The 13,971-nt window shown below is 36.0% G+C and overlaps 1 protein-coding gene across 1 annotated transcript in view; it reads right to left on the reverse strand.

Annotated features, from left to right (window-relative positions):
• Window positions 1-13,971, reverse strand: part of FBXO11 (F-box protein 11) — a 74,107-nt gene that overhangs the window by 1,484 nt on the left and 58,652 nt on the right. The window contains exons 12-21 of the mRNA XM_081832309.1: window positions 9,425-9,642; window positions 8,012-8,097; window positions 6,834-6,928; window positions 5,505-5,627; window positions 5,331-5,416; window positions 4,493-4,569; window positions 4,259-4,402; window positions 1,689-1,799; window positions 959-1,066; window positions 490-650 (exon numbers count right to left, since the gene is read on the reverse strand). Coding sequence (XP_081688435.1) covers window positions 490-650; window positions 959-1,066; window positions 1,689-1,799; window positions 4,259-4,402; window positions 4,493-4,569; window positions 5,331-5,416; window positions 5,505-5,627; window positions 6,834-6,928; window positions 8,012-8,097; window positions 9,425-9,642 — 1,209 coding nt within the window. The remainder of the gene's footprint in view (window positions 1-489; window positions 651-958; window positions 1,067-1,688; window positions 1,800-4,258; window positions 4,403-4,492; window positions 4,570-5,330; window positions 5,417-5,504; window positions 5,628-6,833; window positions 6,929-8,011; window positions 8,098-9,424; window positions 9,643-13,971) is intronic.

Here is a 13,971-nt window from a genome sequence, read left to right on the forward strand (position 1 = left end):
TTTACCCTATGACCTATGGCTTAAAAGAGGACCAAAACCAAAATTTTTGTCGCTCCAGCCCAGGTTAATTTCTTCAAAAGGACTTTAATAAGTGAATCTTCTGTGTCTTCTGAGAAAAACAAATGATTTGCAAATTGCAGAAGGCAGCTGAAACTTTAAGAAAAATTTAACCTGGGAGCAGGGTGGGAAGGGAGTCAAAAACATCTCAGTGACTGGGGCATGTGGGACACTTAATTACAGCTTTACTTTGAAACTCCTAGGCAAAAGCATTGTGGTGATAGCAAGAGTTGTTGCGGTATACTTTTCCGTATTTATGGTCCCAAACAAAATCCTCAAGTAGGCTGATCACAGAACTTAATGTGGACAAATATAACATTCTCAATTATATTCTCTTCCCTTGGTAAATTTCCAAATACCCAATTTTCTCTACCTTTAGTTTACATGAAAGAGAAAAATCTAGAAATGTTGCATCTTGCCAGTTTAGAAAAGAAAATCACTTATCTCCCCCTTTTCAAGACTCACAAGTAATTTAGAAATATACCTGTAGAAATCATGCATGGGATAGCTGGTGTAACTTGATATTTTATATAAACATTGGCCTCTACTAACAGCCTTTTCTATGGCATCTTGATTGTTCATTATTTTGTTATCTGTAATAAAAGAAAAAATAAGTAAAATTCTAGAGGACAAAGACTTAAGATAAAAATACAGATTATAGGATTATTCTAAGAGTCACTTTTTAAGACCTTTAAAGGAGGCTAACCAATTAAATAAAAAAATCAGCTTAAAATAGAAATGGATTTTCCTTTGTAAGATACTCCGTTTAGAACAAGTCAAAGCTTTCAAAATAGTTACTTGAGTTGTAGTTAACTTGGTAGAGTGACAGCAATGACTTCGATACAGTTATCTTTTCATGGCGTATTTTGTGTATTTATAGGCAGAGCAGACTCCAACATACCTTTCATTGTCACATTAACACCAGATGCTAAAAATAAGCCTCCAAACCGGTTGTTAAAAATCTGATTGCCTTCTAGTGTTGCAGTTGCATGATTTGTAATTTCAATACCTGAAGTAAAATTTACAAACAGTAGATACATCATTACATTATACAGTTTAACATCTAAAGAATAAGATGCAAATGTTTGAGTCACTGAGAATAACATTTATTTTCTGCTAAAGGAAGGAATGCTACTACAGATGGTTCACAGCTTACTACTAATTTTCCTGGCAAGCAGAAGAGGATAATGCCTGCCCGTATGTATGTTTAGGTAGCCACTAGTTGTACATACGAAGAAAAAAAAAAGTGTCATCTTCTCTGGCAAAAAGTTGAAATATATGCACAATACTTGGATTTCACTTACGAAGATCTTGGGGGGAAAAAAAAGTTTTTGAGAGGCCAGAGGGCTTGAATTTATTTGTATTCCAAATGGTAGTACAAGCCTGCATTCTATCCCAATTAAGGTTTCATAATTACTACTGAAGAGCAAGAGACATGTCTTAAAAGTTTGGCTTAGCAGAATCCCGAACGTTGGATTAGGCGCTCTTATAAAAGCCCATTGTTAACTGACAGTCATTCAGCCACTTTTGCAACACACTTTGCACACCTTCAGTTACTAAACAAAAGAGAATTAATATACTAAAGATCAAACACTTTATAAAAAACAAGCTACAGGTAAAAAAATACAAACCTGCAGCAAATCCATCAAATATTCTGTTTTTCCTTAAGACTGGATGACTATTAGTGCTGATGAGAACACCTGCTTGAGCATTCCTGAAAATATCATTTTCTTCAAGGAGACCTATAATAAAATATTTCCTCAGATTAAGGCTAATGCACAAACAAATTTCACTAGCCTTTTTGGTGATATTTAAGTTTCTTATTAACTGTTGTATAAAACTCAAAGGACTAATTTTTCAGCTGACAAGTTTATTAGTAATTCAGAGGAGTTTAAGGTAGGACTTAACCAAAAACTGCTTAAAATGGCAGGTAACCATTCTAACCAATAACTGGAAATTCCATGGTACCACAAACCATGCATTCCCAGTGCCTGGCACCTATTTCTCACTAAAAAACACTGATTTAAAATTAGTTCCTTTGAAGTATTGTTAGAACTATTGCAGCCTCAATGCTTTCATTCAAGCCCTGATTATTTCTGGTCATTATTATAATCATTACTTGATAACTTCGTTTACTGCAGTCTCTCTTCTGCTATTTTTCCCAGTTTCCTACAACTCTTATCATGTGCCTTCTCTGAAGATATTCCCCTAACCTATTCCATTGTCTTACTGAATGCTCTGAATATGCTATACATTTTTATCTCTAATGCCTTTGGTTTGTATTATTTCCTCATCCTGGAATGTCCTGCCCTCTTTCTTCCTAATGTCACCTCCTCTGGAAGATTTCAGTTTCCCTCCATCAAATTTATTATTCTCTCTTCTGAGAGTGTAACATGATTTAAAAAAATGAGCTGAGGAGGCACCTGGGTGGCTCAGTCGTTAAGCGGCTGCCTCCGGCTCAGGTCATGATCCCAGAGTCCTGGGATCGAGTCCCACATCGGGCTCCCTGCTCAGCGGGAAGCCTGTTTCTCCCTCTCCCACTCCCCCTGCTTGTATTCCTGCTCTCGCTGTCTCTGTCAAATAAATAAATAAAATCTTTAAAAAAAAAAGAGCTGAGGAGACTTCAAATATGGATTCCACCACCTCCTAGTTCTGAGTAGGCAAATTGCTTACTACTCTGTCTCATTTCCTTATCTAAACTGGGCATAATGGCACCTATATATGAAGGTTATAATGAGGACTGAATTAATACATGTAAACATACACTGCACTGAAGAATTAGCTAATACTACTCCTATAAAACCTACTTATGTATAGTGAATTATCATTAGTTGCATACTAGCGTTTCTGTGCTCTCTGAAGACATGAAACGTATTTCTGTAGAATTTCGACCTGCCTGTGGCACTTCAGTTTTGACCTCTAAATTGCTTTTCCCCTGGAAAAGACTACTCCAAGTCCCTACCTCTAATCTTTGCTTTTGCTAAGATCCAGTCTGAATTCCGTATACAAAGTCTCTTAGAATCTGGGCGCTGCACCCTTTCTCTAGCCTCAACTCTCAGTACCTCTTTGCGCCTTACTAAATAGTACCACTTTGTTTCCTTTACACTTTTGTTTACAATGTGCCATTAGACTATGAACTTTCTGGATGTAGTACCGTTTTATTCACCATTTATCTTTAGCATCTGTATCAATTGTTGGTACAGAAGTGTTCAATTAATAAATATGTACAAAACAAATGAGAGTGTGAATTATGCTTTCTACACCAGGAATGGTCTCCCCACCCAACATTTACCAGTGAATACTCATTTTTCAAGACACAGCTCAAGAGTGATTTTAGTCCATGAACCTTTTCTCAACACCTTACAAATAAAACCATCCACTGTATTGTGTTTCCTCATTTTATCTTGTAAAGACTACCAGATATGTCACCTTTTTGAATTACTAGATTATGCGCTCTTCTATGTCATTAATGGAATCGTCACTGCTTGGCTGCAGTAGTAAATTTTGTTGATTATGTTGTAGTAATATCTAGCTATTCCTTCCATATAAGATATGTATAGTGCTGGGTTACTGACATTTCAGGAATGGTGATAAATTTGCATTTGACATTCCCCGCTAGTCTCTCTTTTGGAACAACATGCATTTGCAAGGGGCACGGACTGTGGAACTTTTGCCTCAATGCAAAATGAGTTGACCTTTATGTATACAAAACCAGGCACCTTGGCTTCATTAATTCCACTCTCCAACAAACACAGCTGTAAACAGGTACAACAACACTACTTATTTACTACATTTTCATGTATTTACAGGCCAATTAATTTCTAACCTAGTTCTGTAACTGGACCTTGGTGTTTATTATAATCGTATCATGTGCTCGCTTCGGCAGCACATATACTAAAATATAATCGTATCACTATTCTAAATAATAGAAAGTCCAGAGAGAAAATGTAAACAGATTCTACCTTAAAAATGCCTAACAACTAGCACATTCAGGATGGCTACAAAAAGAAAAATTGTGTAAACATCTGTCTCCTTTACCTCTAGGCACTAATCTAAACCATCTCAAGACCTGATAAGGAAAAAGACTGAGATTCACTCATATAAAGCTTATATTAATTGGCAATGTCACTGATCATTAAAGATATGGAGGAAGAATAATGAAAAATTGGATTTTTTACTAATGCAAAATTAACAACAATACCTCGACCCCCATTAAATATACAGATGCCACCATCTCTTCCATCATGGATTTTATTTCTTCTTAGTGTAGGATTACTATCTGTCTTGATCCAGACTCCAGCCATGGCATTGTCAAATATTTCATTGTCTTCTATACAGCCTAGACCTATAAGTATAAATATTTAGGTTATGTTATTTGGAAAGTATATTTCTAAAGGCAATTAGCAATAAGAAAAAGATGAAAGATTAAACATACCAGAATTATAAACAAGAATTCCACCATTTTGTCCTCCCCAGATTTTGTTGCGTCTAATTTTGGGGTTGCTTCCAGTCCTACGGATACAATAGAAATTAATGCCATCTTAACCGCTTCTACTCCCATATCCCATGTTATATGAGGTAACAGTGAAAAAATTCATATTAATCACAGTAAGAATAAGTATACAGTGGAGTCTGTCCAGATGCTCTTGAGAAGTTTGTCGGTAAAGACAGTTTAGTTTTGCTTAATTCTATTTCCCACAGAAAACTAGCTATAGATTACATTATTACTATAGAGTCTCCTAATATATAAACTAAACTGAGGAGGTTAGATTAAGTGACTACTATTACTGTATACTCACCTCATATATAAAATGAAGGGAATTATAAGTACTATTACAGTTTCTAAAACTGTTAAAATACAGGAAAGAGGGGTGTAAAAACCTAACTCTTTTACAGAAATAGTGTAAAAACAGAAGCTCCCATTTACTGAGTGCCTACAATATGCCGGGTACAGCTCACAAGTGTTTATACAGCCTCCTACTTCCCAAGTGTGACGGAGTACGCTGGCGACTGTGACTGTGACTGTGGGTGACAGAACAGTGGAAATGTGCTCCTACAGCAGGCTCATGTGCCACTGGCTGCTATCCTCAGCTGGTTCAAGAAAAGCAATATTCTGACAATTTAGGCCAAGCATGTGGTAAGAGCATGAATATATGTACAAAAGGAGGAATAAAAATTGAGCATTAAATAACAAGGAAAGTTCTTCTACATACCCCACATACTCCCACCCAACTGGCCCTCCTGAAAGAAAGCCAAATGTGAAAAATGCTTACCTTATCTGAACCCCTGAATACATATGATTATAGATATCATTGTCCTCTAGCACTCCATGTCCATTGTCATAAAAATAAACACCAACCTAAAATTAAAAAAAAATTTGTTTTCAAATGACAACAAAACTTTATGAAACAATGTATTTCCCATGTAAGAGTCCAAAATAATTTTACCTGCTTTCCACTATGTATCCTGTTTCTTCTCAGTACTGGAGTGCTGCCAGTTGTCACCCAGACCCCAGCCAGAGTATTACTATAAACTTCATTCTCTTCTATTACGCCTTGTCCTTTCTCATGCTGAATAAAAGTTACATTGATACAATATATATCTTTTAGAACCAAGTAGTTTATAGTGTGCTCCCCCCTTTAAAGACAGTTATAATAAAAAAAAAATCCCAATTTTTATTTTTTAATCTGGATGAGGAGGTAGTAACATTGTTTTTGTGTAGCCTCTGAGTTTAAGCTCCACAAGTTTTTATACTGTCTTTATGTGGTTTTGTACTTTTAAGCTTCTTATTTCATTCTAAGATATGTAACATTTAGTTTAGTAAACTAATAGTTATTTCAAATTACTGGTGAAATCATTCAAAATAAGGTCTCAGGTTACTAAAATACTTATTTTTATATTTTGAACAGAGGACTTAAGACATGGACATTTCTAGAACTGAAAATAAAAATTAGAGTTAACACCTGGCATTACACAAGGACCTTTCTGAAATTTCCTACATCTTCTCACTTGAATCAGTTGTAACAGTTTCAGATATACCATGGTAACAGAAGGTATAGGACCAATACATGGTTTTAAAATTTTGTAAGATGCTCAATTATGTCTCAATATAAATTCAAATGAAAAATGGACTTCTCAAAAAATACTAAAAAAAAACTCAGGTCTAGTATTATTAGTACTTTCAGTGGTATTATGGATTTAGACTCCTAGCATAGTCACACCAGCAAAACTCCGGTGTAAAAATAAAACTCAGCCAATGAGTTGCTGTTTTGAGTTCAGCCCATAATGACAATTATAATTAAAGACTTTAATAAAAAAAAAAGGTACATTCTCTATGTCTAAATTCAGTCAGTTGAATGAATTTTATAGAACATTACACATACTATAAAAGTCATTCATATACTGGCAGGGAGAACAAGAGTGTTATTTATTGTGTAAATTTTTTTTTTTAAGATTTTATTTATCTGAGAGAGAGAGAATGAGAGACAGAGAGCATGAGAGGGAGGAGGGTCAGAGGGAGAAGCAGACTCCCCGCCGAGCAGGGAGCCCGATGCGGGACTCGATCCTGGGACTCCCAAGATTATGACCTGAGCCAAAGGCAGTCGCTTAACCAACTGAGCCACCCAGGCGCCCTACTGTATAAATATTAAAGACAGTCATAAATTCATACTCTGTAAGCTGAATATGGCCTAACTAAGGCCAGATGTAATTCTGTCCTCTTCCACCCTTTCTCCCCTGGTTTTGATGCATGACATTCTAGAACTACATTAACTTACCACATAAATCCCACCATGCTGGCCATCATGAATTTTGTTATGTCGAACAATTGGACAACTGTTTGTCCTAATCTGAATTCCTGCTAACGCATTGCCTATTTAAAAATAAAAGTTACAATGTCAACATATGGAGCCTCATGGAACACAGTAAGAGTTTTATATTACATGGTAGTTAAAATTTTTAGAATTTTAGGAAAGCACGATTTTGTGAAATATGTCATATTCAGAAAGATATTTATGGTCCAAGAGCATTAAAAAACCAAAACTAAGGGAACTAGGAGTATAAAAAGAAAAATTGTAGGCAGTATGGGCATAATAGTTATGAATAGAGACTCTGAAGCCAGGCTGCCAAGTTTTGAATCCCAGGAATTCTATCTTCCTGTGTGACTTTTAAGTTATTTAACCTCATTGTACCTCTGTTTCCTGATCAATAAGTGGGGATATTTAATAGTGTCTACTTCACAGGGTTGATGTAAATATTATATGACTCAATTCAGGTAAGATGTTCAGAATAATACCTGGAATTGAGTAAGCTTTATGTAAGTATTATCCAGGTAAATAGTAGCAAAAGAGAAAGCCCTGGAACATACCAGTGTCTAGCACACACACATCTAATAATGGTCCACTGAACTAGTATCTCAAAAAGTTTTAATGAGGAATAAGTATTTTCCCTTTATAGTTTTTTTTTTTTTTTAAAGATTTTATTTATTTGAGAGCAGGAGAGTGAGAGAGCATAAGCAGGGGGAGGAGCAAAGGGAGAGGGAGAAGATTTCCCCACCGAGCAGGGAGCTCACTGTGGGGCTTTATCCCAAGACTCCAGGATCATGACCTGAGCCAAAGGCAGACACTTAACCGACTGAGCCACCCAGGCGCCCCTCCCTTTATAGTTAGTACCAAAGTGAAAAAAGAGTAAATCTAAGGATATTGTAGATACTCCCTGAGACTAAGGTCTTATTTATATTTTCATCACTGGTATCTAGTATAGTTCCTGGTACACAGTGGGTACTCAGTAAATGTTAAGTGAATAATGATTGTTAAGTAAATAAGTATCACAAATAATCTTTATTGAAAATTTAAAGGACCAGTTCTCCTACTTGAATGGTTTCAAAATGGTCCATTTTGCTAATGTCTGGAAGACAGGCCAACCTCCAAAATTTTATAGAACAAAACATGCTTACCATAAATGTCATTTCCTTCAATAAGGCCTCGTCCATCACCAAAGATGTAAACTCCCCCTTGATTTCCATTAAATATAGAATTCCCCCTATAATTATGAGAAATAATAAAAAAAATAAACATTATTCAGTAAGAGCTTATTTGTTTAAAAAATTATTTATCTTCTAGGGGCCATAGTTTCCTAATCTGTAAAATGAGGGACTCAGACTAGATGATTTCTAAGTTCCCTTGTTTTCTTTCTAAGACCTAAAGCTTAAAAGAGCCACCTAAGTATTTGAGATAAAATAACATTCTTTTTTTAAAAAAATATTTTATTTATTTATTTGACAGAGAGAGACACAGCAAGAGAGGGAACACAAGCAGGGCGAGTGGGAGAGGGAGAAGCAGGCCTCCGGCTGAGCAAGGAGCCTGATGCGGGGCTCGATCCCAGGACCCTGGGATCATGACTTGAGCCGAAGGCAGACGCTTAACGACTGAGCCACCCAGGCGCCCCTCGAGATAAAATAACGTTCTTAAACATTCCCCTCAAAATAGCTAATACATTTAGAACTTTTTTCTTAGCTGATCTAGACACATTTGCTGCATATTAACAAAACGGAAATTCCATAATCTACTTTCATAAAGCCAGTGGAAAATAAACCTTAGCAATAAAAAATAATTCATCAGGGGCGCCTGGGTGGCTCAGTCGTTAAGTGTCTGCTTTCGGCTCAAATCATGATCCCAGGGTCCTGGGATCGAGCCCCGCATCAGGCTCCCTGCTCAGTGGGGAGCCTGCTTCTCCCTCTCCCACTCCCCCTGCTTGTGTTCCCTCTCTCCCTGTCGCTCTCTCTCTGTCAAATAAATAAAGAGAATCTTAAAAAAAAATTCATCATTACTGATTAAATTATAATAGTTCTGTTCTACAGTCTTAGCCAACACCTTTCAGACTAGATCTGTTTCCTTACTATAGTCAGAGGGAATGATAGGAACTATTAAAGAAAAGTGATGGCTTGAAAGTTTTGACTTTTTGTTATTTTTGTTCTGTCTGTCCAAGAATCTTTGAGATAATTACTTTCCTGAGTTATGCTATCTGCACACTCTCAGACAAAAAAAGAGAAGACAAGGTCATTCAGGTTCCAAGAGAAGAACATGGCCCTATGTACTCATTTATAATGCAGTTTGATGAATTTAAAATAAAAATCACAGCATTTGCAACTGCTCATAAAATAATAATATGCATGACTTAGATCGTTAAAAAACAAACAGAACACCCGAAAATAAATGCAATAGTTATGCTCATTCAGATGCACAGACATTTACTAGGAAAATCTATTCTGCAGTAGTCAGGTATCTAGGAAAAACAGAGTTAAAACTTGACTTTTCTTATAACACAAAAAGTGAAAAAGTAACTTCTATCCATAATTACATATAAATACCTTATTGTTGGGTCACTATTTGAGGTAATCCATACACCTGCAAAGTTGTTTGCATAGATTTTATTCTCTATGAATTGTCCTCTTCCTTTTTCATGCACATATATTCCTCCAGTCTGCCCATGATGAATTTCACATCGAACCACTGTGGGGTTAGCATAGGCTTTTACTTCAAAGCCTGCTATTCTGTTTCTGTGTATGTTGCAACTTTCAAAGTAACCCTGAAAAATACAGAAATCAAACTGTAGGTAAGGCTACTTTCCAAAAAGAAATGACATTTTAAAAAAATGACCTTTTTACTGTATGCCTCAAATCAAGTATCAGAAATGTTCAAGAGTAAGAATAAAACATAGATACACACTAAATTTCAAATGATAAACAAGGAATAAATGAAATTTAAATGTTTTAGTAAAACAGAGAACCACAATTCCTCTAATTAGTTTGAGTATACTCACAGCCAGGAAAGAAAATAGGGATTTATTCAATAAATGCAAATAAATACTATTACCCAATAAATATACATACCCTTTAAACAAAGATTTATTGAGTATTAAAAAAAACAAACCCTTGGAGATTTAAAAATGTCCCAAGAAAACGAATTCTAAAAAGGTAGTGACCTAAGGACATAATCACAGACTACAGAAAAATGCACATAAAATAATGTTCATCTTAGCCCAATAATAGGGAACAGGCTAACTTATATTCATGCTTTACATGCTATCATGTTAAATAAAAGGAACAGTACATACTTCGAGATAGTATACATTAAGTATGATCTCAATTTTATTTCAAGAAAATGTAACTTGAACAATAAAATAAAAATGAGGGTGTGATTATCTGAAGTATTATAGATGGCTTTTGTATCCTTTATATGTCTCTGATTTTCTTAAATTTTCTGTAATGGATAGGCTTATTTTGTAATGAGAATAAAGTTACTGTAACACTGATATCCTAAATTTTAAGATTCAATCAAGACTAAAAAAAAATTTTTTTTTTTTAATTTTATTTATTTATTTGACAGAGAGAGTGAGCAAGAGGGGCACAAGCAGGGGGAGCAACAGACAGAGGGAGAGGGAGAAGCAGGTTCCCGGCCGAGCAGGGAGCCTGATGCGGGGCTCAATCCCAGGACTCTGGAATCAGGACCTGACCCAAAGGCAGACACTCAACTGACTGAGCCACCCAGGCACCTCCAATCAAGACTAAATATTAAGAGAAAAAAAAATAAGATATTCCTAAGATGGCACTTCTAAAAGCCATTTCAACTCCTGGTCTATATCTCCCTTCAAAAACTGAATATGCTCTCCTTTCTTTAAATTCCCTCTAAGTACTAAGTATTTTCTTAAGGTACCTCTATGTACTGCTTTGTACTGTTCCTTTGTCATATCCATTTCTCCCTGATCATAAGCTCCTGTATAGAAATGACTATACTAACTTCTGTTGCATTTATACAGGACTTCACATATAGAAAGCACTCAAGCAGGAACTAATTTATTATTTTTCGCAAAATCTAGTGGAGGTTAAAAACAGGATAATTCTGAATACTCTAGTTTACTTTTAAGAAAACAGACCTCTGAGAATAATATTCAGAAGTAGTTTCAGGTTTCATTTTCCACAAATAAAGTACAAATTATCTGTAACTTCTTCATATTTGGATTAAATATTTTTTTAATTGGGGGGATTACACTAAAAATAGCTTCTTTAAATATAAAAAGCTTCTTTGATTTTATACCAAATAAAAATGAATGTACGCTGGGTATATATACAGAAGGGAGCTCAATTAGGCTCCTACTTTCTCTGCTGGGAGTTGCATGACATATCTGGTTGGTAAACTTGGGAATGAATAAACTGGGTATGACTAATTCAGCTTTGCCCTTAACCTCAGGGAAGTGAGCTCCCCTAAAAGAGCATGCCTTCTGCTACTACTCCACGAACAAATCTTGTGATTTGTTCGTGGAGTAGTGAGTGAGTAAGCTTATTTAATTTTGGGGTGCAGTGAATCAGACCCATTTGGTTCTTATTTGAAGCTGTATTCTCCAACTTAACCTTTAAAGGGTAATAAAATGATTATTTCAGCCTCCTCATGCTTCTTCATGGCTTTATTTCATAATTTGTTCAGAATGTGGCAAGGAAAGGTATGCTGCTTATTGGGTTTCCATAAAGATTTCAGTAACAGGCTACTGTCATGTCTTGACTATACTGCCAGTATACTTTGCTATGTATTCACTAAACATGATTCAAATGCAGGGATGCTCTTTCTATTTTCTTTAGGTTTTGATTTTGAATAGTTAAGAGAGTCAACTAGATTCCTAAGTTTACTAAGGCAAACAGCAGCCTCCTCTCCTCATTTTCCCTTATCCAGAGGCACCCCCCCCTTCAATTTTTTTACCTGATTCTTTTTATCTACCTCTATATTTTTAAGTAAAGGCCTGTACTGCTGTATTTTGAGTTTGCAGTTTTAGGTACTGTCTACTAATTTCCTATTACAGAAGATAAGAATTTAGTGCTTTCTCCCATCACACACATTCACACTATATCCTTCCAATGTAGTGAAACCACAATTTTGGTTAGATCAGTATGCTATTCAGAGCTGAGTCATAAAGTATAACTACATGTTCTTTGCTGTACAATTTTTTATTAAAGTTGGTAATTATGTTATTCTCCTTTGCTTAGGCCTCTAGTGGTAATTCTATCCTAAACTCATTACAGGTTGTTTAAACACCTATTTTTATATTCACATCAGGTTTACCAATTTATCTTCCTGAACATTCATGAGGTCTTTTGTTTTGTTTTGTTTTTAAGATTTTATTATTTATTTGAGAGACAGAGACAGTGAAAGAGAGCATAAGCGGGGAACGAGAGGGAGAAGCAGGCTCCCCACTTGAGCGGGGAGCCCGATGTGGGGCTCGATCCCAGGACCCTGAGGTCATGACGTGAGCCGAAGGCAGATGCTTAACTGACTGAGCCACCCAGGTGCCCCCTGAACATAAGGTTTTATAATCTGCTCTAATCTGTAATGGCCGGCGTGGTCATAGGCACCTAGTCATTTACCACGTTGTAATTTAAAGGTTAAAAATGTTCCTTAATTCCATCAAATAATAAAGTTTGTAACCTCTATCTTTTAAGATAACATTCAAGAAAAGAAAACAAAAACCATTTTTTTCTTCATGCTCTTTTTTTAAAAAAGTAAACTCTACTCCCAACATGGGGTTCAAACTCATAACCCTGAGATCAAGAGTCACACACATGCTCCACCGACTGAGCCAGCCAGGTGCCCCACTCTTCATGCTTTTAAAACCAGAAGCCTCTACATCGCTACAACTGTCCTTTTACCACATTCAGATAGAACAGTTTTATAATTTTACAAGGAAAGCAATCTCCTGTTATGGGCTTAAAGGGTTCAGTTAATGTAATTAATAGAATGCATCGGTTTTAAGAGGTGCCTTTAGTGTAAAGTCATAATAATACAGAAATGTGAGCAGGATACAGACAGAATTCTACTTTGCCTTGTAAGATGCAAACCATGAAAATTCCAACATATATTAACAAAACTCCAAAAGCAGGGACTTTTTTTTTTTAACATTTTATTTATTTGAGAGAGAGAGAGAGAGCGCGCGCGAGCACGCATGCAAGCACATGAGTAGGGAGGAGGGGCAGAGGGAGTGGGAGAAACAGGCTCCCTGCTCAGCAGGGAGCCCCACATGGACTCAATCCCAGGACCCTGAGATCATGATCTGAGCCAAAGGAGATGCTTAACCGACTGAGCCACCCAGGCGCCCATAAGGTTAAAAACTCAACACTGGTATCAAAATAAAAGGTGAAGCACTTTTAAGAGTTTCTCTTAAAACTCTTTCAAGAATGAAAAATAGAGGGAAAAAAAATGCTATCTTCATTGAAATAAACTTTCACAACCCCCAATTTTTTTTTTTTATTTCACAACCCCAAATTATTATCTATAAAACACTTGCCCAATATTGTGAAATCTGGATAAGGAGGAGTAGGGTGCTGAAACCTAACAAATGTTATCTTAGACCTTTAGCAAGGTAGTTTTCCCCAAGTAACTGAAGGTTCTCATAAGCCTAGCTAAGGATCTTCTAAGGTGATCAGATCTAGTGGCATGACTGGAACACGGAAAAGAAATATTCCCATAGTATTATTTTCATAAAAATAACTCAGGCACAAGAAGTAAATGTGAGCAAGAATACACACTAATGTGCAATTTCTGTCATCTAAAACTTATGCTTCCTATCTAAGGGAAACTATCCAAAGTAAAGGAAAATGAAAGGAGAGAAAGGATAGCCAGATTTCAAGATAGATAATCTGTCATCTGTCATGTGTTAAATTCATAAATTTAGAATGTCTCCAAAATTTTATAGCAATTTGGCATTGCTATGGCATTCTTATTGTATTTTACAAAAATAACACTCTGCAATGGACTTAATATTAAACCAAGATAATTGGGAACCTGTGAACACTGATAGAAAAATTATTTTTAGGAATGAGACTGGCACAATAGCCAAACTGTGGAAAGAGCCAAGATGTCCATCGACAGA

Source organism: Leptonychotes weddellii, chromosome 10 (genome assembly GCF_054177405.1).
Source record: "Leptonychotes weddellii isolate Sample4059 chromosome 10, ASM5417740v2, whole genome shotgun sequence".
Taxonomy (NCBI): domain Eukaryota; kingdom Metazoa; phylum Chordata; class Mammalia; order Carnivora; family Phocidae; genus Leptonychotes; species Leptonychotes weddellii.